This window comes from Eulemur rufifrons, chromosome 14 (assembly GCF_041146395.1).
Source record: "Eulemur rufifrons isolate Redbay chromosome 14, OSU_ERuf_1, whole genome shotgun sequence".
NCBI lineage: Eukaryota > Metazoa > Chordata > Mammalia > Primates > Lemuridae > Eulemur > Eulemur rufifrons.
In genome coordinates, this window is record NC_090996.1 from 2,790,255 (window position 1) to 2,817,664 (window position 27,410).

Genomic DNA, 27,410 nt, shown 5'->3' on the forward strand with positions numbered 1-27,410 from the left:
TTTGTTACATTGAACTGCAGTGGTTTGAATACTGAGCCACGCTGTCAATTTTGCCATTGTGACACAGAGTTAGGAGAATAGGCCCCGGAGTTATTCCTGGGCTTGAATCTCATCGTTGACACTTACTCTTTGTGGATCCTTGCACAAGTTACTTAACCTACTTGAACCTCAGCTTCATCATCTCTAAAATGGACGTAAATAGCAACTGTCTTGTTTTATTGTGAGGATTCAGTGAACTGAACGAAAAGGGTAAAGCACATATAGCACAGGGCATGATGAATACTCAGTGAATGGTAAATAACTTTCTCCTTCTTCTTCATCCTCCTCCTCTTCCTTTCTTCCTCATGAATTGTTTGTCCCAATCTGACAGCCCCAGATTGTCTTAGAGATTCGGGTTTGAATAATATTGGATGTTTGGGCCACTCTCTTGGTTATTTTTTTATCCCAAGAGGAGCATCAGAGTTACTATTTACTTAGATTTCTTACAAACAAATCTCTCTCCTTTTTTTTTTTTTCCTTTCTGTGGCTGTTGTTAGACTTCATTATACCTTCTGAGCTACATTCTTTGGAAGGTAGAATTAGGCCTAATAATCTCTATGGAAAGGAGAAAAGGGAGAGGGATTTTTATGTTCAATTGACAGTACATTTGTATGATCATTTTCAACTCAGTTTTAAAATGAAAACAAAGGTTCATCGCAATAATCATACCAAGAATCATTGGGCACTTTTGCTGGGGATTGACCTTAAGGTTGCATAATGTAATCTTTATGTTGTCTTTCTTAATTGTTCTCAGTAGTGATGGAGGTTCTCAGACACAGGAATTATTAGGATGATTTTAAGATATAACATTCTCTTATTTGGGGGGAACTAAACTATTATCTCTATATAGAATGGAGACAGATAAATGACCATGCTGGGAGCCTAATTGCCTGTTCTGGTTGAATAGAGGCCAGTAGTAGACAGAAATAAGATCCTGAGGATCAGAAAATTTTTCCAAGGTCCTTTTGCTGCTTTTAAGCTCCTTAGAAATGAGCTCTGTGATTCCTAGGGACCTGTTCTCTTTTCCATTCTTCCTTTGCTCCCTGGCAAGAGATCTATAAACTTCCCTGATTGTAGCCTCTCAGACATTTCGTATTGACTAGAATTCATTACTGGTACTATCAGTGTCCAGGGCTTCCTTTTTTTATAAACGTTAGAGATTTATAAAATAAGTATGGCCTTTGAAATTTACTTTGGAATTTCATAATCTTAAGTAGTTATGGCGTTAGAGTGAAAAGGTCAGGCCAGTTCCCATTTTGCATCAGGAGCTTGCTGACAAGGTCTGTAAGTATCAGATGATGACAGCCAGCAGTAACCATTAAGACAATCTTAAGATTGTCTTAAGACCAGGTAAGACAGCATAGTTTATCATTGTTAAAGAGGCTTCCAACAAAGAGGTGATGAGACAGAATGTTGCCATTACTGATGCTTTTGGTTTTCATTTTCGCTGATTTTTGTGCTTTGCTCTGTAGTGACTCATTACTCACCTGTGAAGGATTCCCTTTGTATGTCAGTATCGAGGGGGTTAAAATAGTGGAGTCTGCCAATATTTTAATCACCTCTTTCCTTTGCTTGGAGCCTCTCTAGTTTTATAACTTTGGGTTTAGGCACTTCTGATTTTCCCGTGTGTCACTAAGCCATATTGTTGCAAGCATTTGTTTGGCCTACACTCCCTTAAAAGTTCTATTTCCTGATAACAACAATATCTACTAAACGGTAGCTTTAATATCTGCCTGTGTGTCTGGATAAAAAGAAAAATACGGTTCCCGTCCTTCAGGGTCTTACATTCAAAGATTGATAAAGCTGATACTGATATATATATAAAAGACACATAAACTACTTCAAAATGGCAAATTTTATGGCATGTGAATTATATCTTCATTTTTTAAAAATGCATGGACTTTGAAACAGAAATGCATAAACTTCTACGGGTAAATGTGGAATAAACTGTGGATTAGTTATAGAAAATTAATAGTGGGAGCATTTGATCAGAGGATTATTAAGGGGGACTTCTGGTTATTTCTAAATTCACTGAAGAGAATGAATTATGAGATGCGTGAAGGGAGAAGAGGCGAGTCTTTGGAAGTGGTACAGTCTAGGTTTAAAGCAAGACACCTGGTAGATAGGAAGAAAATTATGAAATGAGTGAATGAATTTGAGAGAAGTGGAGAATGAGTGGGATTCATGGAAACTGAAAAAGTAAAGACATATACGAATCTGCAATATCCATTTTTCTTGTGGGTTGTGTTGTTCTGGCTTTGCGTTGCTTAAAGCTCCCCGAATAGGTCATTGTTTGACTTGACTTTTATCCCAGTCCCACTTTTGGAAGCATAGATGTGGCTCTGTGCCCTTCAAATAAGGCTTGAGCTCTTGGGGTTCTTTCTGGTGCCTTAGAAGACTTCTGTCAGTGAACTGATGATGGGAAGTAGCCCGTCAACACTGGGCCCACATGATTGTGAAGTTTCCCTTGTGCAAGTCTTGAGTGGCAGAGTTTATGGGGAAAGTTAGCTCTGAGACACCCTCTAATTGTGTTGGGCTGATACAGCCGGCCTAAAGTTTGATCTTATTTTGTTTATTTTCCATTAAAACCTAATGTTTGAAGAAGGATCAATTTTAAGTAATTGAATGTTTACAGTTTATTGGGGATGGTATGCAGTCATTTGAAAAATAACCAGAGGACATCCCATTTTGTTACATTATAAAAATCATTTGTTCAATTTTCTGGGAGAAGCAGAAGCCTCTAGACCCAGTGAAATGTTTAATTACCACATCTATTACAAATTGTAAATTTTATATCATAGAAAGCCTGATATAGGCCTAATTTTCTTTTTCTTTCTTTTTTTTTTCCTTTTTAAAAAATTACCAAGAAACCTCAAGCCAGTTACTCAGCTGTATGTCAGTGTGGATGCTAGCACCAAAGATAGCCTGAAGAAGATTGATCGCCCGCTCTTCAAGGATTTCTGGCAAAGATTTCTTGACAGTTTAAAAGCCTTGGCAGCAAAGGTAAGAATTATGACATCTTAAAAATAAATAGAAGGAGAAAAAGAGACAGATACTTTTTACTCTTTTCTCTTTAAAATTAAAAAAACACTACAGTCTATAACTTTTTAAAGACTTCTTCTTTTGAGGAACATGGAATATTTACAATTCAATAAATATTTATTGAGTTCGTCTTAAGTTTACAGCACTATGCCTAATTATATCACTTGCCTTTAATGTATTAAAGGAGAGAGAGACATATATTCCCGAAGTTAATTAATAAGACATGGTTAGGTAGCAGCACAGTTAGTTGTCCCTTGGTGTCCTGGGAGGACTGGTTCCAGGTTCTCCTCGCCTCACCCCTGCAGGTACCAGAATCCACAGCTGCTCAAGTCCCTTATATAGAATGACATAGTATTTGCATATAATCTACATACATACATAGACTTTAAATTATCTCTAGATTACTTATGTTATCTAACACAATGTAAATGCCATGTAAATAGTCGTTCTACTGTATTTTTACAGTTTGTATTATTTTTTATTTTTGTATTGTTATTTTGTAAATTTTTTTTTTTTTTTGTCCAAATGTTTTTCTTCTGTAGTCGGTTGAATCCGTGGGTGTGGAACCTGTGGATAAGGAGGGTTGACTGTACGTAGCAAACTGAGAAGAGGGATCGGCAATATGTTTGTTTAAATATGAAGTTAATTTTACTGAATTTCTAGAGCCAAACCTCCTGCACCATAAGTAACTCAGCCTCAGAATGTCCAAATTTAATGTCTTTTTCTACAAACATTTGGGCCTTCTTGTGTTTTCTCCTGTGGTATACCATTATTCCTGATCTTCTTGACCTAAGTAGTCTTCTGATTTTTCTTTTCCATTAACTGCACGTCTCAATAGTTGGTACTTTCTGTTAGTTCTGCCTCTATATTTCTCTTGTAATCATTTCTTCTCTGTGTCTACCCTATCATTTTTTGCCTAGATTGGTTCAGTAGTCTCCAAATGTAACTCCTTCCTTGCTTTCTGTCACTTTTCTAAGTAGTTCTTCGTGCTCTGCCCACATCTGACTGATAATGATAATCACCACAGGTGCTTAAAATATTACAATTTTCTGTTCCTGGTGGCATCTGAGAATCTGCATGTTAAACATCCCCGGTGACATTTGATGTACAGCTAGATATGGGAGTCACTGTCCCAGAAAACCTCCCTTTCTCCTTTGCCCAGCACTGACGTTGACATTCCTAACCCATCACCGTCTGGCTGCAGTGCACATTTCTGAGAATCATTGTTCACTGCATTCCCCAGAGCGCCGTACGTCTCTGCTTACATTGCTGTTTCTGCACATGTGCCCAGCGCGTGCGCTCGCGCGCGATCTCTCTCTCTCTCTCTCTCTCTCTCTCTCTCTCTCGTCTTTGGTTATTTTTTCTCCAGATCTTTGGTTACTTTCTCTCCAGTCCTTCCAGTTCATTCTTTGACTTGTAGAAATTCTATGTACCCTTCTAGATTCAGCTTCATTATTACCTCTACTGTGAAGCCTTTCCCAATGGCAACTAGCTGCCCTTTGTTCCTTCCCAAGTTTTTTTTTATCTATAAAAATAATTTTTTTCTTTTGTTTTATCCTAGCTGCTCTCTCCTGAACTGTATTCCTTACTCATGTCTGAATTCCACACAATGTCTACCACAGCACATTTTATGATAATTGATAAATGTTTCTTAAAAGTATGAATGAGCAGAAACTCAAACAGATTTGTAGTTTACACCGTATGCATTTTCCTGACTGTTCAGCTGATTAAATCTTTTGGGGTTTTGCTATTTTATGTTTGAGAAGTTAAATCAATGCCTTTTCTGATTATTAACACTGAGATTATTTAAGAAATGCACATAGGCATTACTTTGGTTTCTAAGCTGCCTTGGATTATTTATAAAGCTAGCAGGCTAAGTGCTCTTCGGGTTCCTAAAATCACTGTGTTTTTGGACTTTACCTTCAGCCATATTGTCCTCACTTCTTGCTGAAATGGGAGATACATAGCATAAAAATCAGAATAGATTTAAAATGGGAGTAAACAGCAGGAGCTGGCAATATCAGACACATCTGAGATTGTTACCTAGGCTGTGTTCCGAGTCAGCGTGCAAGATGACAAGCAGGCATTAGTTGAATAGCATAATAGCTTACTTTTGTTCTTTGGCCAAAATTTTCCACAAACTGAAATCTTATTTTTAAGTTACTATCTAGCAGGCTAAGTGCTTTTGGGGTATCTAAAATCACTTTGTTGCCTTTGGACATCCAATTCAATTGTAATTACTCTGGGTTGACTCATTGATAGTAATACAGTAATTTAAAATTCTATAATATTTTCTAACCCATGAGCATCTTAAATATAAGTCACTATTATCTCTATGTAATTCTAGTTGGAAAAGTTTCTTTGGACAATTGAAACTATTTGCTTACACATTAGGGTAATTGCTTTGTAAGCATTTTATAGCAATTACAGTTTATGTTTCTCATTCTTATGTTCTTTATGTTGCCATTTAAGAAAGAAGAGCTGCGGCAGGAAGCTGCTTTTAAAAAAGTTTTCCTTAAATTAACTCAAGCTATATTCCTTCTGAATATTTTGTATTATTAATATAAGATACAGTAGATGCTATCAAGAAAGGTTTGTTTTGTTTCTGTTTAACACCCAAAAATAAAGCATATACGTATGTTGCAACTATATTTATTAGTTTGGGTCAAACATGTAAAAACTCAAATGATGTCAGAGTACTATAACATAGGTATTTTTAAATAGCACATATCAGGTATGTTAATTAGAACATCCATACTATTATCTTCTATTATTTGTTAAAGCTTATAGTATACCTGAGCAAGGAAGGCATTTGAAGAGAGAGAATTTCTTCAACTTTATAAACAAAGAAATTTAAGATATTCAGCCTATTTCTGAGCTAGTGCTACCCAAAGTAGAAGGTAGCATATTTTGTTTTTTTGCTCTTGGCAAGTATGGTGTTTACCTTTCCAGATCTTTAGCCTTTGTCACAATGTTCCACTTCAATATGAGGAGAGAAATATATTGTTACTTGAGTATGTGGGCTACAAAACCATTCCGTCAAGATCACAGAACAAAAATGTGTTACTTCAATTTCCATCTGCAATAGCTACTTGTCAAACAGTCCTTTTTGTTTAAAAAAAAAAAAAAAAAAAAGGAGAAATACATCTTGTATAAGACAACACTACCTACCTTTAGCGTAGACTTTTAATAGCAGTGTGACCAGATGTATTTCTGCCGCCCCATTAGTATGTCAAGGTCAAGCACTAATAGGAAATTGAAGTATTTAATCCTTTTCTAAATTTGAGCAGTAACATTGACATTCTTAAAATCTCATATTTAAAAAGAAAAAGACAAAAATAATTTCTTGCATTACACATTCTTAGATATCAAAAATAAACATTAGCCTTCTTGCTACAGATGTTAGGATGCTCTGACCTGACATCATCATTTGAGTAATGGTTGTTCCATTGTTAAGAAAGGCTTTTTGTACATTAATGAGATAGCTGTGTCTAATATTTAAATAAACTCATGTATGCATGTGGCCCACAATTTGCAAATTAAAAAACAAATATTTAATATGGGATCTTTTTATCTCTGATTATAAAAATGTTATGTGCTGATTATGGAAATTTGAGGAAAGTAAAGAGAAATATTAAGAAACAAGGAAAAAATTACTTATAATTCTAGCACTTTTAGACAGTAACTATTAACATTTAAAGTACTTATATTTAATCCTTTTTATGGAAGAAGTGCTTTTTTTGCATATATGATTCAATTTTGTATGTTATTTTCATTGTTATTAATATCATGTCATAATCATTTTTCCATGCCATTTAAATTCCTCCACGACCATCATTTTAAAGACAGCTTAGTCTTTCATCTTGCTCAGTTTTCTGCTTGTGCAGGGAGCAGCAGGAGTGTATGATGTGCCTGCATGCTTCTTCCCATCCTGGGAGACTGATAGGGTTCCTGTCCTTAGCACATTTGAGAGGGAGTCTCAGCCCCTCTGCTGCTCCTGAGTTTTAAAGTGCACACTTTGTCACTTTTGAACATTTCTAAAATCAGATGCAGTCAGAGATGGCATGTCCTATTTAATTGGTAGCATTATTGCTTTCATTAAAGGAGAGACATAAATTAGTGGTACATAAAATCATGGTATATCAGAATCTAGAGTATCTTAGAGTCAGTGAAATATTATATCTTCTTCCTTCCCTCTTTTTAAAGATTAACTAATTTCTCTTTCATGGTTCTGACAGTTCCCCTTCGTATTGACCTATTTTATTTATTTCCACCTCCCATCATTGATGCCAAAGTCTGTTCTTGAGCCTTAGCCCATCTGGCTGGTCTGGGTCTCTGTTTCTTATCACCTTTTTGAAAGCTTTATCTTGGCCTTTTCTTTCATGCAACCTATGGGACCCCTTTCCGTAGGCCTAGATCTCTCAAGGGTGATCCCATCCAGCTTACACTTAATGCCATTTTACCCTGCTCTGCTTCGCTAAAATGATATTCTGGTTTTAGCCACTCTGAAATCAGACCAAGACTGCTATGCTTGATCTGTCCATGGGTATCACCAAAGCCAGTGTCTGCAAGGTGGTTGTTTCTCTCCAGTCTTAGAAATTTCCTAGTAAGTTGGTTTCCTCCAGACTTGACTGCTATGTCATCTTGTTTTAGGAAAATATGAATATATTGTACCGTAGGTTCGTGTTTAGGCATCAGGTTATGTCTAGCAGATAGTTGTTTATATGAGCAGGAGACTCAGGAATGTTGGGGTATGAATACTGAATATAGATTTGAAATTCATCTCCTTAGCAATAGATTGTAGTTGAAGGCAAGGAAGTGGATGGAATTACTCAAGAATTGCTTAAAGAGGGCCAAGGAAGGAGCCTTTGGGAACAAAAATGTTGAAGCTTTCAATGTGAAGAGCATGTGGAGAGTGAGTCTGGGAAGAATCAGATAAAGATAGTGGTTTAACTCCATGCAAGTTCAGTTTCATACAGTTCAAGGAAACAGTGAGTTTCCAGAAAGATAATGAGGTAAAGGTCAAGGTACTATGAAAAAGAAACTTGATTTATTAGTTGGTCTTTAATGAGTATGTTAAAAAGAAGTGTTTGCCGTGTTTAGGAGCCATTGTGTATGTAGTGGAATGGATGGGAAGAATGGAAGTGGGAAGAGTGAGCAATATATTTGAATGCAATGAGTCTTAACCTTTTGAACCCAGAGTACTAATATTATTTAATGAAGAACTCAAAGGCATTTCCTTTTATCAGCGTAAAAAATTACTAAAAGCCACCTAGAAAATAAATATTATCATAATGAAGAAAATAAGATGACTCATACTTTACCAGAATTCAAAAATAAACAGTTACTGTATTGCTATATATATCTCTTACAGCTTTTATGCATGTTCATAAATATATGTATTTCACTTATAAAAGAGATCATATTATACAGTTTTGCAACTGCATTTTTTTATATAAAATATGCTAACTTTTAACATCCTAGATTAATTTTGGCTATTACTAAACTTTTAAATTTATTTTTGTTTTGTCTAATTTTGAACTTTGTATAAATGAAACCATTTATTAATATTATGTATGCTTTTCCATCTGATTTCACAATATTATAGCAACACTCAATATTTTGTTTTGAGAGTCCCCCATGACATTGCAAGTAATGTTTCTGGATACAAGTCCTTGTATCAGATATAGGTACTGAATATATCTTCTCCCAGTCTGTCTTTGCCAGTTTAAATTCTTAATAATATTTTTTGTTAAACTGAAGCTCTTCATTTCAACAAAGTTTAGCTTATCAATTTTTAAAAATTATATGTTTAGTATTTTTCATGTTCGATTTATGAAATCTTTGCCTGCCCCAAGGTCATGAAGATAGTTTCTTATGTTTTCCTCTTTCAGGAGCATTATTTTTTTTTCTTTCATATTTGGGTCTGTGAACCATCTCTAATTTTTGTGTATGGTATAAGGTAGAGGGTCAGGGTTAATTTTTTTTAATGGACTTTACTTTTTAGAGCAGTTTTAGGTTCACAGTAAAATTGAGCAGAAGGTACAGAGACTTCCCATATACCTCCTACTCCACACATGCATTATCCACATCCCTCACCAGAGTGGTGCGTTTGTTATAATCGGTGAGCCTATCATCCACAGCCCGCAATTACATTAGTGTTCATTGTTGGGGTTGGACATTCTGTAAGTTTGGACAAATGCATAATGACATGTATCCACAATTATAGTATCATACAGAGTATTTTCACTGCCCTAAGAATCCTTTGTGCTTTATTATCCCTCTCTCCTCTGTAAGCCCTGGCAACCACCGATCTTTTGACTGTCCTTACAGTTTTGTGTTTTCCAGAATGTCATATAGTTGGAATCATATATGTAGCCTTTTCAGATTCACTTCTTTCACTTAACAATATGCATTTGATTTTTCTCCATGTCTTTTCATGGCCTGATAGCTCATTTCTTTTTAGTGCTTAATAATATGCCATTGGCTGTCTGTACTACAGTTTATTTATCCTTTTACCTACTGAAGGACATCTTCGTTCCACATTTTGTCAATTATGAATAAAGCTGCTACAAACATTGGTATGCAGGTTTTTGTGTGGATGTAAGTTTTCGACCCCTTTGGGCAGATACCAAGGAGTGCAGTTGCTGTATCATTTGGTAAGAATATGTTTAGTTTTGTAAGAAACCACCTAACTGTCTTCCAAAGTGGCTGTATCATTTTGCGTTCCCACCAGCAATGAATGAGAGTTTCTGCTGCTCCACATCCTCACCAGCATTTTATTTTGTCAGTGTTCTGAATTTTTGGCCAATCTAATAGGCATGTAGTGGTATCTCACTGTTGTTTTATTTTTTATTTCCCTGACAAAATATGATGTGGAGCATTTTTTCATTTGTTTTATTTTGCACTTTCCTGAGAATATAAGATGTGGCACATTTTCCATATGCTTATTTGCCATTTGTGTATCTTTGATGAGATGTTGTTAAGGACTTTGGCCCGTTTTTAATTGGGTTGTTCATTTTCTTATTGTTGAGATTTAAGAGTTCTTTGTATATTTTGGAGAATGGTCCTTCATCAGATATGTCTTTAGCAAATATTTTCTCCCAGTCTGTGGCTTGTCTTTTCATGTGTTGAAAGTGTCATTTGCCAACAGAAAATTTTAATATTAATGAAGTCCAGCTTACCAATTCTTTCTTTCATGGATCATACCTTTGGTGTCCTATCTAAAAAGTTATCACCAAACCCAGGGTCATCTGGACTTTCTCCTGTGTTATCTTCTAGAACTCTTATAGTTTTCCCTTTTGTATTTATTTCTGTGATCCAATTAGAATTAATTTTTGTGAAGGATATAAAGTCTGTGTCTAGAGTCTCTTTCTTCCCTTCCCTGCCCTGCCCTGCCCTTCGTTCATATGGATTTACAGTTATTCCAGCACCATTTGTTGAAAAAATGATCTTTTCTCTACTGTATTGTTTTTGCTCCTTTGTTAAAGATCAGTTGACTATATTTACGTGGGTCTAATTCTGAGTCCTCTATTCTCTTCCATTGGTCTCTTCGTCTGTTCTTACAACAGTACCACAACTATACCATGATTCTTGATATAGTTGGGTTAGTATCTACCATATTTGTTACTGTTTTCTATTTGTTGCCCTTGTTCTTTGTCTTTGTTTTTGTCTTTAACACTTTTTCTGTGTTTTGTGGTTTTAATTGAGCATTTTATATGATTTGATTTTCTCTCCATTCTTAGCATATCAGTCATACTTCTTTTGCTGTGTTTTTTAGTGGCTTCCCAGAGTTTGCAATATACATTTATAATTAATCCAAGTCCATATTCAAATAACACTACTTCGTGAGTAGTGCAACCTAATACTTCCCTCCCGTCCCTTGCATCGCTGCCATTCATTTCAGTTATATATAAGCATACATAATTGAGTACATTGTTGCTATTGTTATTGTTTTGAACAGTTATCTGTTAGATTTATTAAGAGTAAGAAAAATAAAGTTTTTATTTTATCTTCTCTTATTCCTTCTCTGATGTAATTCTTTCTTTCTGTAGTTCTGAGTTCCTGACCTATATCATTTTCCTTTTCTCTGAAGAATTTCTTTTAATCTTTCTCTCAAGGCAAATCTTCTGGCAACAAATTCCCTCCATTTCTGTTTGTCTGAGAAAGTCTTTATTTCTCCTTCTGTTTTCGAAGGATAATTTCATAGGGTACAGCAATTCCAGATAGTGGTTTTTTTCTTTTAACACTTTAAGTATTTCATTCCACTCTCTTCTTACTTGCATGGTTTCTGAGGAGAAGTCAAAGTAATTCTTAATGTTTGTTTTTTTGTCTTCTATCTTCTGTCTTCTTTCTAGATTTTTCTTTATCCCTGTAGTTTGAAAATTATGTGCTTATGTGTAGTTTTTCTGGCATTTATCCTACTTCGTGTTCTCTGAGCCTCCGGGGCTGTGATTTGGTGTCTTGTTTCAAATACTGCTTTTGTTCTTATCTCTGTTGATTTTCCTTCTGATATTTCTATTACATGTACATTACATCTTTCATAGTTGTCCCGCAGTTCTTGGGTATTCTGGTTTATTTCAGTTTTCTCTCTTTGCTTTTCAGTTTTATAGGTTTCTGTTGAGATATCCTTAAACTTAGAGATTCTTTCCTTAGCCATGTCTAATCTGAAAGACATTCTTCATTTCTGTTACAGTGTTTTTGTGCTCTGGCATTTCTTTTTGGTTCTTTCTTAGGATATCTCTCTGCTTGCATTGCCCATCTGTTCTTACATTCTGTCTGCTATCCATTAGAGCCCTTTGCATGTTAATCAAAGTTGTTTTAAATTCCTGGTCTGACAATCCCAACATCCCTGCCATGTCTGAGTCTGGTTTCAATGCTTATTTTCTCCTTCTAAACTTTGTTTTTTGCTTTTTTTTTTTTTTTTTTCTGAGACAGAGTTTCACTCTGTCACCCCGCTAGAGTGCAGTGGTGTCATCATAGCTCACAGCAACTTCAAACTCCTGGGCTCAAGCGATCCTCCTGTCTTAGCCTCCCGAGTAGCTGAGACTACAGGTGCATGCCATGATGCCCAGCTAATTTTTCTATTTTTAGTAGATATGGGGTCTCGCTGTTGCTCAGCTGGTCTTGAACTCCTGACCTAAGTGATCCTCCTGCCTTGGCCTCCCCAAGTGCTAAGATTACAGGCATGAGCCACCGTGCCCAGCCTTGTTTTTTGGTTTTTAGTATACCTGGTAACTTTCTCTTGTTAGCTAGACATGATATACTGGGTAAAAGGAACTGCTGTAATTAGGCCTTTAGTATTGTGTTGCTAAGGTGTCAGGGGAGGGGAAGCCTTCTGTAGTTGTGTGATTAGGTCTCAGTCTTTTAGTGAGCCTGTACCGCTGGACCGTGAACTTCACAAGTATTTCTCAGTTTTTTTCTGTCCCCTAGGCAGGACAGGATGGATATAGTAAGCTGGAGGTGGATATTCCCCTTTTCTTTCGTAGAAGGCTGCTGCTGGCTGGACTTGGGTGCTTCCCTTTCCTCCTGGGCAGTTGGACTCTGATAAAACCCCAGCAGGTTTCGTTCTGGTTAAATAGTTTCTCCTGAGAGCAGATCTTGTTAAGAACAGAATGCTCTGGCATGTTTCAGAATGGTTCCTTTTCCCCTCCCCTTGCTGGAAGCTTAAGGGGGTTTTCCTCCTGTGTACACTGTGAGAATCTGGTAGAGCTCCAGGAGGTAGAACTCACGGAAGTATGGGGCCCCTAGGACTGTGTCCACCTGGAGCTTTATGGCTCAGACTTGCTCACACTGGGGCTCTCGTGATTGCTGATTACAGTCTGGGTTTCCCTGTCCTGGCATCGGTTCCTGCAGAAGTGTCTGCTCGTGGGTTTCTGCTTCTGTAAGTCATGATGCTCTGTACTTGCCTCTCTCTCCAATTTGGAGGGCTGCAGGTTTGCCCTATCACCCCACTTCTCTGCTGGACCTAATAAGAATTGTTGATTTTTCAGTTTCTTAAGCCTTTTACATGTTGTTAGGACAGAGTGGTGACTTGAAAGGTTCTTATCTGCTGGACTAGAAACCAGAAGTCTCATCAGGGTTAATTTTAAGTTTTGAAATCTAATAGTGTAAGTCTTCCAACTTTTCTTTTCAAATCTAGTAATCTTTGTGAATTCTACTTTTTTTCTTAAATTTGTATTATGTTTATTGTATTATTTTTAAATTAATTTTTTATTTCAGAATATTACAGGGGTACGAATATTTAGGTTATATATATTGCCTTTGCCCTGCCTGAGTCAGAGCTACGAGTGTGCCCATCCCCCAGACAGTGCGCATGGCACCCATTAGGTATATTTTCCTGTTCTTTTTTGGCTTAATTGTTGAAATCTCAGTTCTTTAATCTAGTCAGGATAGGATTTAGTGTTCAGCTTTATTTTGTTTTCCGGTACCATTTATTTAATGAACTATCTTTTATGTACTGATTTGATAAGCTACCATCATTATATATTTAAACTTGATATCTGTGTTGGTGCAATCCAAGAAGATGCTATGTGTGCTGATTTTTAACTTTTTTTCTATTAACAGTGCATCACATCCTTCTACAGTAGTAAATATAACACTATAACACTGTTCTTATTGTCTGGATAATATTTAATTACATAGATAAAACAATTAGCCTTACAAGTGTGGTTCTGGCAATCTTCCCTGACTCCCCTTCCCTTCCCACAGTCTGTATTTGGCACTTATGATGGTGTGTGTGCTTTCTTTTGCCACCCCATAGCAGCAGGGTTGGTTGTAATTGCTTAGTTAATCGTCCTTGTTATGAACCAAAAGGTCCCTGAGGGAAGGCACAGTGTGTGTTATGTTTTTTGTTTACTGTGGTATTCAAAGCCCTTATCCCAGTGACTGACACGCAGTTGCCACATTTTGACAATATTTGGTCAGTGAGCAAATGAAATTTATTCCCTTCTTGATGTATATTTACCTGTCTCCCAATAGCCTGCTTTGTGTAGCAGCTGAAAGCTTGGGACGCTGAAACAGACCACCAAGGTGTGAATCCTGGCTCTTCCACTCACTGTCTGTGTCCCACTGGGGAAGAGACTCAGTTTTCTCACCTATGAAATGAGGTAAATAACAGTGCCTGCCTCACAGGTCTGGACAGAAACATCAAAAAACATCATAGAAAGTAATTGTGTTTAGATTTTTTAAAAGTAGGCTGGCCATGGTGGCTCATGCCTGTAATCCCAGCACTTTGGGAGGCTGAGGTGGGAGGATCACTTGAGGCCAGGAGTTCGAGAGCAGCCTGGGCAACATAGCCAGACCCTGTCTCCATTATTTTTTTTTTTTTGAGATAGATTCTCTACTCTGTTGCCCAGACTAGAGTGCAGTGGCATCATCATAGCTCACTGCAACCTCAAACTCCTGGGCTCAAGAGATCCTCCAACCTCAGCCTCCCGAGTAGCTGGGACTACAGGTGTACGCCACACTGCCTGGCTAATTTTTCTATTTTTAGTAGAGATGGGGAGATGGGGTCTTACTCATGCTCAGGCTGGTCTTAAACTCCTGAGTTCAAGTGATCCTCCTGTCTTGGCCTCCCAGAGTGTTAAGGTTACAGGCGTGAGCCACCGTGCCCATCCTCTACAAAAAAATGTTTAAAAATTAGCTGAGCACGGTGGTGCGTACCTGTAATTCTAGCTACTTGGGAAGCTGAGGTGGTAGGATCATTTGAACTCAGGAGTTTGAGGTTGCAGTGAGCTGTGATCACGCCACTGCACTCTAGCCTGGGCAGCAGAGTGAGACTCTGACTCTTAAAAAAAATGCTCCCTGTCACAATTTTTGTGTACATGATTAAATATTTTATATACATGAAAAGATATAGTGACTAAGATGGTAAATGCCAACATAAATAACTGCCATCTAGATTAAGAAATAAAATATTATAAATTCAGTTGTAGTCCCTGTGAACCTCTTTTCTATCATATTTCCTTTCTTTCCTTTTCTTTCAGAGGGAATAAGTATCCTATATTTGGCATTTATCATTTCATATTGTTTTTATACTTCACTCTATATGTATAACTCCAGAAACAATAGAGTATATTGCTTTCCATGTTTTAAAAGTTTGTATGATAGCATAATCCTAATATGTATCCTTTTGCAACTTGATTTATTTCTTGACTATATTTAGAAAATAAAAATTAGCATTTTAACTAAGTTTTTAAGTGTACACTTCAGTGGCATTATGTACATTCACATTATTGTGCAGCAGCTGGCACCACCACCATCTCCAGAACTTTTTCTTCTTCCAAACTGAAACTTAGTACCCATTAAACATACCCACCCCATTTCCTCTTCCCTGTAACTTGTTTTTTATTTGATATTATGTGTGTGAGTTATTCATACTGATACATTTAGCTTTTGCAACTTTGTAACTGCTATGTGTACTAGCATTCCATCCGTTCTCCTACACATGGGATTGGGCTGTTCCGCAGTTTTCAGCCCTGCAGTGAACGTTATTGAGAGTGTCTCTATGTGTACATGGACAATAGTTTCTTTAGGGTCCACACTTACGCTAAGAGATTGCTGATCATAGAATATATGCATCTTCAGCTTGACTAGATTTTGACAAAGTACTTTCCTACATGATTGTACTTTGGAGACTAGTATATCAGAGTTTCCATTTTCTGTCCTCTTGAATACTTGATACTATCAGTTTTTTACATTTTGCAAATCTGATTTGAGGTTTTGTTTTATATTTCTTTGATGAGTGGGTGATCATTGTTTTATGTTTTTGGCCATTTTTAAAATAGCATTTCTATACCTTGTGTGTTTCTCCATTGGTTGTTTGCCTTTGTCTAGATTTTTAGAATTCATTCTTTTTGTCTGTAATGGTATTTTCCTAACATTGATATGGTTTGTTTTCTCATTTCCTTTAGGACTCCACTCAAATATCACCTTATCAGAGTTATTCCCTGAGCATCCTGTGTAAAATAATGCCCTTCCTCAGCAGCATTTCCCATCCCTCTTCCCTGCTTGCTTTTTCCATAGCATGCGTGCATCACCATCAGACTTGTGTTTTTATTGTTTTCCCCTCAACTAGAATGTAAGCTTGTGAAAGAAGGGACATTGTCTCATTCTCTGCTATATCCTCCATGCCTAGAATAGTGCTTTGCCTGCAGCATGTGTTTAATAAATATTTATGGAATTAATGTAAGAATGCATGCATCCTGGTATTCAGGTTTCCAGAATGATTGTCTCCACCTTGGGCTATATAGAATAAACAAGAGGTCATGGTGGTGTACCCCTGTAGTCCCAGCTACTCGGGAGGCTGAGGTAGGAGGATGGCTTGAGCCCAGGAGTTCGAGGCTGCAGTGAGCTGTGATGGCACCGGTGCACTCCAGCCTGGGCAACACAGTGAGACCTTGTCTCTGGGATGGCTGCGGGGAGGGGGCAGGTGAATAAAAAGTGCTAAAAGGTAATGAAAGGATACATATTTCCAAATAACGTTGTGAGTCTCAGCAGGGTGCATGCCGTCACCTTGTCAGAGAGCCCAGGGAGAAGCAGAAAAGATTTGTGCTAGGCCAGGCAGCTGAAGTCGACACACATGCAGGTAGCCATTCTTAATTCTGCCAGGCACCCTGCCCCACCGCAACTGGGTAAAACCTCAGAATCATAGGAATGGAGAGGCAAGTGTACTTTGTCTATGTTTCTTTTTGTTTTTCATTGAGATATAATTTACATATCATAAATTTTATTCTTCTAAAGTATGATTTTTACTATATTCACAAAGTTGTGTAACCATCACTACTATCTAATTCTGTAACATTTTCATCACCCCAAGTTTCTTTTTGAATATAATGTTAAAACAGTTTTTAACAGCCTTTATGGTTCATGCTGAGGTCTGCACCTAACTGGGCTGCTCTGTTAAGGGCATGATACATAAACAGGGCTGCTGCTGCTCCAAGATCTGGCCAGCAAACCTGTCCAGCCCAGGTGTAATACCCCACCAGTTCCTGGAGTATCTGTCCCTGTAAGCCCAGGTCACGGTGCCACCCAAGGCTGCCATGGAGACCGTAGGCCAACAATTTCAGTATGGAACTAAATGCAAGGCAGACGTTTGGTCCTGCAGAGAGCCTTATTACTATAAGTTCTTATATTTAATAATGATAGCTCTAATAAGTAACATATTTAGATGTTCTCTTACTAAATTCTAGTACTGCTAATCCTTTATATGTGTCATTTATTTTATCATCACACCTTTTGTATGAGGTAGATATTGTTGTTACCCTTATTTTACAGATGAGGAAGTTGAAGGTTACAGAGTTGTTTGGTTTTATGGTATTCTTGTATTATCTTTTAGCATTTGTTTATGCCACATAGCCTGAGGTGGAGGTAATCCTTTCTGGGAACCTGAATACAAGCCACTAAAACCAAATGGGAATTTAACATTTGAACCCCTGTTTAGCCCCAGAATGCTTCAGTTTGTTAACCATTACTCTGTTTCCAGAAGATTGAAGTTAGTCCTGCTAACTAAAGTTATCATTTTTCTCTCTCTTCTTCTTTGTTTTTTGAACCAGAACAGTACAACGCATTTCTATTACATAATGTGATATAAAGATTTTCATGGGTTAGCATGAGTTTATGAAAATATTACAGTTATATAATTCTGTAATGATCCATTGCGAAGATATTGTTAGTACTAGGAGAGATTTCATCTGATCTGAATATTAGTATATGTGATTATATACTGATCACTGTATTTAGTGAAGTCAGCATGAAAACTTAAAACAATTGACTATCAAAACTAATAAGTATATTCGTCCTTTTCGTGTTGACTTAGTGATTGAAAAAATTGCAAGTTTTCTTATTTTCTTTGTTCATATTCTATTTTTTTTTTTTAATTTTGATAGATTTAGGGGATCCAAGTGTTTTTCGTTGCATGGATGAATTATATGGTGGTGAAGTCAGGGCTTCTAGTGTACTGTCTCCCGAGTAGTGTGCATCACACTCAATAAGTAATTCCTGTTTTCTTATCTTCCTAAAGGTTTTTGGTTAAGAATTGGTTCTTAACCAAGCAAACTCCTTCCACCACCACTTTCCAGAAAGGAAGGAGCTAGAACTAAAGGTTATTCTAAGCAGTCCTCAGAATTCCCACATACTTGCAGTTCATCCTGCATTCATTGGTGTGCTTTTTCTTCTAAGACTAGATATCCCTTTCTAAGGAGAATTACAGAAAATTTCTATCTGTGCTTTTTACGAGATTATGTTTGCTAGCCCTACCTACCAGGAAACGATTCCGTTGGGTGAGATGCTGCTACACACATGTATAAGGAATTCAAGCGTAGCTGGAGTGGAATGATGGCGGTGCGGTGTTGCAGTGTGAGCAAGCCCTCCGGGAGGCACCGTTGGGTGACAGTCTGCGTGGCTGCACATTCAGCTTCTCCATCTGCTCTGGATAGATTTGTGTGTGTAGAGGTTGGATTGAGACCTGGTCTTAAAAAAATAAATCTTCGAGGTAGAATCTACAGGAGGAATCCATGAAGACTCCCTGCATCAGGCATCCTGTCAGAAGGGCCTGGTGCTTTCCTCTCTGTGGTGCTCAGTAAGTGCTCCCCTAAAGAGGCATCACGGCCGCTGCTGAAAACAGCCTTGTCTTAGCAGCAGAGAGGGGCCCCCACTCTGGCATCATGCACCTTTTCCTCTTGATCTCGGGGTACTGAGAAATACTTTTGGACTAAGAAACCTGGGAGATGGCTGCTGACCGGGACTAGGCCTTGTACTTCTGGTAAGTGGCCAGCACAGCTTCCTGAGGATGGCACCGGGCAGCTACCTCATTGTGGCTGAGAGCTCGCTTTGCCGACATTCTGCACTTTATAGAGAAGAAAAGGGGGTTCCCTCCCATGTGAACCCTAGGAAATGTACTGTATTTAACCAAGCCATCCATATGGTGCCAAACAGGGAATGTGGGTGTTGAAGTGGTAACTCTTCTGGGCAGTCAGGGACATCCAGTGATTGGTGAAAATCTCCGGATACTGCTGACAGCTCATCTTAACGTTCATCCATACTGAACACTTTGGGAGACTTTTTAAAGAATAGGCTCTGTCTAGTCTCTAGCCGTAGAATCTCAGTTGAAACTGGTCATGGAAATCTGACAAGCATAGGAGTCAAATGCTTGCACACAATTGTCCTTAGCCAAAATCAAAAGCCATGAGAGTGACATAAATGGGGAAACCAGCCCTGGCAGGCATGACCGACACTCAGGCAGCTCCGTTTGGTTGTACCCACTGCATGCAGGCGCGGCTCAAACCCCGGCCCTCCTGCGTCTGGCAAGGTGCTCTGCAGTGCACCGGCGCTGCCGCACACGGTCAGGGTGGGGAGGCTGGAAGAGGCCATTAGCCGGAAGTGAGCGCTGGGTGCGCTTGTTACAGTGAACTCCTTAGCTACTGAGATTTCAGTCCTGATTCTCCACGCTGATAATGCGGTGTAAGGCAATGCAGTAGATGTGGGCGTGCACGGCCTGCTGCCCTCTGTTGGCAGCACTGTCTGAGGAGCCTGCGCTCCGAGCTGCGCTGCCTGTGTTGGATACCGGCTCCGCCTCTCCTAATTTTGTGATCTAAGGCAGCATCACTGCACCTCGTTCCCTCATCTGTAAGATGGGATAATAGAGCACCTATGGCGCAGAGTGGTTGTGAGGAATAGGTGAGTTATTACATAAAATGCTTACTGGTTTGGCCTGTGGCACAGAGTAAGGCTTACCTGGCTGCTGTTAGAACTCTCCAGAAGTGGTTTGATGAAAATTTATAATGTATAATTATAATCTATAATTTATAAAGTTTCAGGCCGAGAGCTTTATATGTCCTGAAACTTTTAAAAACATATTCTTTTAAATACATTCTGTTATTCAGTGAAAACACTGACTGAAATTTATAATTCCTATCTGTTTTGGATATGTACACTTTAAAGTGTTCCACATTTACCTCAGCTCTCTGCTTTGGATGTTTATTTGTTTATTTGTAAAACCGGAAATTACCTTTTTTAAAAAACTCTATAACTTCTTCTAGGCAGAGAAATTCCATGCATGAAGAAGGTTCTGAAAAAGAATTTTGATACAAATATCTGTAGTAGATAAACTTCCCTAGTGCCGTACTTCAAAGTAAGTAGTTATTAGTGGATCCTTTTTTATCTTGAGTTTTAAAATGGAACAAATATTTGTTATACTTGAAGCAAATATATACATGCACCTGTACACACATATGTGTATATACATGTATGCATATATATGCACATACATAAATATGTATATACAGTCGTCCCTTAATATCCACAGGGATTGGTTTTAAATAAAGACCTATAAACCAATAGAAAAATAAGCAAAGCCTATAAATTTTTAATTGAAAACCAAATACAAATGGCCCCTAAATATGAATGAATATATTAATAAGGAAGTAAGTATTCTCATACATCTCTGGTAAGAATATAAATTGCTACAACCTCACCTGTGAAGGTCACTTTTGTGGTCTCTATTGAAATAAAAAATGTGTGTGAACTTTGAGACAGTGGTTCTTACCTAGTAATTTATACTGAGACATACTCATGTCCACATAAAGTAAAATATATACAAGATTCATCATGGGTTTTTTTTTTTGTGTGTGTTTTTTTTAAGACAGATTCTCACTCTTTTGCCTGGGCTAGAGTGCCGTGGCATCAGCCTTGCTCACAGCAACTTCAAACTCCTGGGCTCAAGGGATCCTCCTGCTTCAGCCTCCCGAGTAGCTGGGACTACAGGCATGCACTACGGCGCCCGGCTAATTTTTTCTATTTTTATTAGAGATGGGGGTCTCATTCTTGCTTAGGGCTTAGACTGGTCTCAAAGTCCTAAACTCAAGTAGTCCTCCCACCTTGGCCTCCCAGAGTGCTGGAATTACAGGCGTGAGCCACTGCGCACAGCCATGACAGCATTATTTATAATAGCAAAAGACTGGAAGCAAACAAAATATCCATCAGTAGGAAACCAGTTAAATAAATTACAGTACACTCACACATTGAATTCTTTTTGACCTTGGGATGGAGGGAGACATTTGTCTGTATTCTTCCAGGCACCTTCTCAGTGTGTTACTTATTTTTAGAAAGGACAACTCTCAGAAGCTGTCCCGAAGATTGCTTTTCTAGGGAAAAGAATTGCCAATTTTATAGTGATCTTTCTAGTATTAAAAATTGTTACTGGAGCTTGAGCAAAGCACAAAAGGTATTGTAGAAGCTAAAAAGCTGCTACCAGAGAGCAGAACTATGATACAAATCAGATCACAGTGGGTTATAAATAGGATATGTTAATTGTCTCATGTACAAAAATTTTCATTTTGAGCTCTTATTCCTTCAAATTACATATATTTGTTTTTTCTAAGTATTCTAACCAACACATAAAATGATTTCCCAAGATTGCTACTAGTTATTGCTCTTCTTGAATGTGTTGTTTGACCACTGTTTGGCACAGTGGTTACTGAAAAACGTTGATTTTTTTTCTTTCATATTCCATCTCCAGTTGTTTTTTGTTTTCCCCTCTGGAAGCTTTCAAGCAGAGATTGATTTTACAGTTGGTGTTTATCTAGTCAAAGCATTTGACTGGAACCCCAGGGGGGTCTTTCTACTCCTCAGAAAGTGAGCAGAGTGGAGATATCGGACTCCACCGTGGCATCACACCAGCCATGTGGTCTTGGCCAATCCACTGAGTCTCTGTAGGGCCTTTGTTTCCTCCCCCATAAAGTAGTTTCTAACTGGCCGGATTCTGTCTTAGAATTAAATAATAACGTAAGATGTAAGACTCTGAGTACAATGGTTGGCACATGAACTCAATAATAGTGCTCTTATTAATAAAATCAGCTCACACTTAAATAGTGGCCCCTTACAATACTTTTTGGTTACAAGTGACTCTCAATATTTTGGAGACTTTGGAATCCATTATTTTTTTCTTTTCTTTTCTTTTCTTTTCTTTTTTTTTTTGAAGACTAGTCAAGTGCAGTAGCAAGAAGAAGGGAAAGTAGTAGAACAAGGAGTTCAGTCTGTAACCGACTGAACAATCAAGTGAGATAACTCACCACCTTTGGACCAGCCTGGAATCATCATTTCGGCCAATTCTTACATCAGGCTTATTATGTTTCAAGTCCTGTGCCAGGCAGGGGGATATATTAATAATTACAACTAGGATGTGGTCTGCCTTAGAGGAACTGTAGTCTTTTGGGGACAAATAGACAATTTAACACGTGGTGACAAGTGCCGAGTTATTGGTATGCGCAAGGGCTACACAGAGCGTAAGGAGAGATGCTGGGATCAGAAAAGGCTTCCTGCAAGAGGTGATAGCTGGACTGAGACTTCAAAATCAGTAGTTATTTGGTGCACGATTCATTCACTTGGTTTAAACTTTAAATATGACAGAATGCTATGGAGCTGGTCCCCTAGCTGCTCAGTGCCCCCCGAGTGCCACCACTGATTCCTAAGGCACCTTCCCAGTTGGGGAAACAAGAACAGAGCGTGGAGATTTGGAAGAGCACGTGTGGCTTGTTCAGCAGTTCAGCTGTGCTGGAATCCGAGGGCACCGGGGTAGGGTAGGGTACGGAGTGGAATGACAGCAGATACAGCTGGGGTGTTGGGAGGGAGGCTTGTTGGCTTTCATGGTAAAAAACAAATCTACACTAATCCAAAAGGAGAAATGGTTTTAAAGATCTAGCTATCCGCCACAAGTTGATAGTGCCTGGCATACCAACAGAGGTTTTAAAAATCCATTGAAATAATTCTGGGGTTCCAAAAACATTCAGTCATTTGACAAAAGCTGGAAAAGCATTTTTTGATGTGTATGCTAATTAGATAATGTTTTAAAATTGAAAACTATCTTGAACAAAAACATTTCTAATAAATGTATAACTATTGAGTCATGGATAATATTTTCTCATGTTTTCCAGTTTCTGTCAAAAACAAACAAAACCTATGATAACATTACAGAAAAACAATTTATGTTTTATCTTTAAAAGTTTGCTGAAATTTTATGTAGGTCACTAATGTAGCAGCAGACAATTTATTCAGTAGAAATGTTTAGAACTCGATGGTCTAAATGACCGAATACACAGAGTAGTATTGTGTTTTGGGAGGGTGACTTTCAGGGCCAAAGCCTAGTTTTCATTTGAGAAAAGTATCTTTTATATGAAGCTAATGTGTATTAAGGTCAGCCCTAAGTAGATTGTGGCTTGAGTAGCAGTGACACACAGCTACTCAAAAAAAAAAAAAAAATGAGAAACAGTTTTAAAGATACGGCCATCCACAAGTTAATAGAATTTTTTCCTACCCTTTGACTTTTGATTCATATATAATCAGATTGTCTGAAGGGTATGGGAACAGCCTTCTCTTCCAAATACAGACATACCCTATAGATGATCTCCCTGTAAGTTGTTGGTTGTCTAGTAGAACACCATTGTGTTTAATATCTAAACTTTATACAGCATAGAAATCTTTCAATACAGTGTTTTTGATTGATATTTACAAAGGCAAAATTTATATTTATTTTCCAAAAATATAATACAGCATTTTAAACAAAATGATATGCAGGAAAAGTCTTGAATGCCATTGCAAATATAATCATCAGAGTCAGATGTGGACGATTGGTAAAGCCTAAATGTCACCGAGGGGGATTTGCTTCCTGGTGGTGCCAGCACCGAGAGGTGTCACTTTCCTGTATTGAGCAGTTGCTGTTAACCTTGTTTGTCTGTTTTCAGTTGCTAGATCAAGATGCAGTTTTACATAGTTACAGACTAACACAATAGTTATTACATACAAGCGTTTTACCGTTTTATTTTCATTTTAAGAAACTCTTTGGAGGTTTTCAGATTATGTATAACAAATTTTAATTTTTCCTATTTAAAATAATGGCAAATATGCTTCATTTAGCATTTATATACAGAATGTCAAATTTCAAGAACAGATTATTGGCCGGGCGCGGTAGCTCACGCCTGTAATCCTAGCACTCTGGGAGGCCGAGGCGGGTGGATTGCTCAAGGTCAGGAGTTCGAGACCAGCCTGAGCGAGATCCCGTCTCTACTAAAAATAGAAAGACATTATATGGACAACTAAAAATCTATATAGAAAAAATTAGCCGGGCATAGTGGCGCATGCCTATAGTCCCAGCTACTCGGGAGGCTGAGGCAGTAGGATCGCTTAAGCCGAGGAGTCTGAGGTTGCTGTGAGCTAAGCTGACGCCACGGCACTCATCTAGCCTGGGCAACAAAGTGAGACTCTGTCTCAACAACAACAACAACAACAACAACAAAAGAACAGATTATTGCTCTTGACTAGGAGATGACTGTAATATTGTTTCATCATTTTTAGTTAACTAGTAACATGATGGTTCTTGAAATGTGTTGGGTATGTGTTTCCTATGGTCATTTTTTCTGAATGTCTTCCTGTTGCCCATTAGATTTTCAATCGCATTTTTAAAATTTATAGTATTTAGTGCAGCATTTTTATGTTCTCTTTTATTATCTTTATATTACTTAGGCATAAGTTTGAATTTGGGGCACATAGTTGTAATCATACTATATGTGTAACTTTATCTCCTTTGCAACGTGAGTATTTTTCCACCCTATGACACAGTCTTACTCTGTTATTTCTTTATAATGATGAATTGTCTTTCTCTAAAACTTAACAGTTTTCCCTTATACTTTTAACTTTATGATACTATCTTATTTTTGCTTAAAATTTAATATACTGGACCATGAACAAATGTTCAAAATATCTAACCTACACAAACTGTATTCATTCACTCAACAAATATTTATTGAGTGCTTAGTATCTGGTAAAGATTATTCTAGCCCCTGGGGACCAGTGTATAAAGCAGGTAAGACCCTTGTTCTCTGGTAGGAGAGACAGAAAGGAAACAAATAAAGCTGTAACATTTATAGGCTGCTGCCACTGAGCACAATGTGGCAGGACTGACAAAAGCATTCAGAAGAGTAACTTTTAATTTTCATTAGATGAAAGGAAGTCAAAACTATAATTACAGATATTTACAAAATAGTGAAAATAAGAATACTACATAACAATATCCAGAATTGAACCAAAGGTGAATTGTATCACTTGGGATTCAGATTAGCTACGTATATTAATAATAGAGATCCCCAAATAGCGAGTGGGTTTATCAGGTTAGAAAGTCTTTTCTTCTAACATCACAGAAGCCTGAATGTAGGTGAACCAGGGGCTGACGTGGTAGCTTCACAGTGCCCAGATTCCTTTCTGCTTTGACGTTCAACGTATGACTTTCATTCTGAAGTCAACTTAATGGTTCATGGTGGTTGCTAGAGCTCCAGCCATCATGTTAGCATTCTAGCCTTCATTCTGAGTAGGCAGTGCAAGGATGGGTACAAGAAGTGCACATCTCCTTTCTTTTAAGATGATTTGCATAGCTCTTTTGTTTACTCTTGTTGGCCAGAAGTTAGTTCCTTAGCCACAGCCTGCTAGGGGGCTGAGAAATGTACTCTTTTAGCAGAGTACAGTCAGCCCTCTGTATCTATGGGTTCCATATCTGCAAATTCAAACAACCACAGATTGAAAATATTCAGTGGGGGTGGGGCGATAAAATACCATTACAACAATAAAAATAACACAAATAAAAACAATACGGTTTAATGACTACATAGCATTTATATTGTATATCGATGTAGATGTATAGAGATGGTTTAAAGTATATGTGAGGGTGTGTGTAGGTTATATGCAAATACTACACAATTTTATTTAAGGGACTTGAGCATTTACGGTCTGGTATCTGTGAGGGTCCTGGAACCAATCCCCTGCAGATACCAAGGGATGACTGTATATTACTGCACCAAGCAGCTCAGGCATTTTGCTTATAAAGAAGAAGGGAGAATAGGGACTGCTAGGTGACTAGCAATCTATCTTCAGTGAACTAAGCATTAAATGTAAAAGTTAAACGAGTGACAGCAAAGTAAGCCTACAGAAATTAGAAAGAAGGAATTAATGAAGATAAAAGAAGGGCTCAATTAATTTGGACAAAAACAAAAAAAAGAGACCCAAATATTTGACATATATAGGAGGTTACTGTTCCCAGAGTAATCTCAATGGTTTGGTGGTGATGGAAGACAGATGGCAATAACGTTTGCAAGAAAGAGAACAAATGGCATCTTGGGAGGGAGACAGAGCCTTTGAGGGTTTGTTTGGGGCTGGGAGTGATTATTTGTCAGTCGGTTTGAAGTGGGAAGATGTGAATGTGGATGTATAGGTAGAGATGAAAATGTAAGAGTTGATTTTTATCTTAGTAGAAGTATGTTTTATTTTTAATTTCTGGAATAATGGTTTTACCGGTGCCTCAGGATTCTTGGGTTATTGTGACATATGTGTATATTCTTTTTTTTTTTTTTGACAGAGTCTCTCTCTGTTGCCCAGGCTAGAGTGAGTGCCGTGGCGTCAGCCTAGCTCACAGCAACCTCAAACTCCTGAGCTCAAGCGATCCTCCTGTCTCAGCCTCCCGAGTAGCTGGGACTACAGGCATGCGCCACCATGCCCGGCTAATTTTTTCTATATATATTTTTAGCTGTCCATATAATTTCTTTCTATTTTTAGTAGAGGTGGGGTCTCGCTCTTGCTCAGGCTGGTCTCGAACTCCTGAGCTCAAATGATCCGCCCACCTCGGCCTCCCAGAGTGCTAGGATTACAGGCGTGAGCCACCGCGCCCGGCCGTGTATATTCTTTATACTCATTCAGCAGAATGTTGCTAGTAAGACTTAAAAAAAAAAAATTAGTCTCGGTCCTAGACCCCAAGTTGGAACTAAGTTTACCTAACAAGGGTTATTCGAGAGGTAGAGTTATTTTTATTTGTTCTAGTTTGCATAGATCATAGATTTTCACTTGGCAGAGCATTGGGGTAGGACACTCAAAGGGTACCCAGGTGGTTTAAACAGATATTTTCAAAAATAACCATTGCTCTCAATTTATTTTTAATGATATTTACTTTGAAATTTCAAATAACATTAAAAGAAAAAGTTTCATGTTTATCAAAAGTGATTTGGGGTCTAAAATGATTGAGACCCATTGCCACGAATGGGTAACAAAGAAGTCATCAGCTCCCTGTTACTGGGAGACCAGTGCCATTTTTTCCTGTCACCTGGGAGATTTCCTCCAAATGGAATCATTCAAGGCCATTCATCTCATGGCTTCTGTTAAAAGTTTTAGCTTAGCTATTGCCATTTTGGAGATTAGAATTGAACCCTTTTATGAGAATCATTGTGTTTGATTTATGAAAAGAAGAGTTTGAAGGAAAGCGAAATTAAAGAAAATGATCAGAAGCTAATTTCTTT

The 27,410-nt window shown here is 37.9% G+C and overlaps 1 protein-coding gene across 1 annotated transcript in view; it reads left to right on the forward strand.

The window, feature by feature from the left end:
* The window catches only part of TYW1 (tRNA-yW synthesizing protein 1 homolog), a 171,889-nt gene that overhangs the window by 92,138 nt on the left and 52,341 nt on the right, over nt 1-27,410 (forward strand). Inside the window, exon 13 of the mRNA XM_069485639.1 lies at nt 2,907-3,042. Coding sequence (XP_069341740.1) covers nt 2,907-3,042 — 136 coding nt within the window. The remainder of the gene's footprint in view (nt 1-2,906; nt 3,043-27,410) is intronic.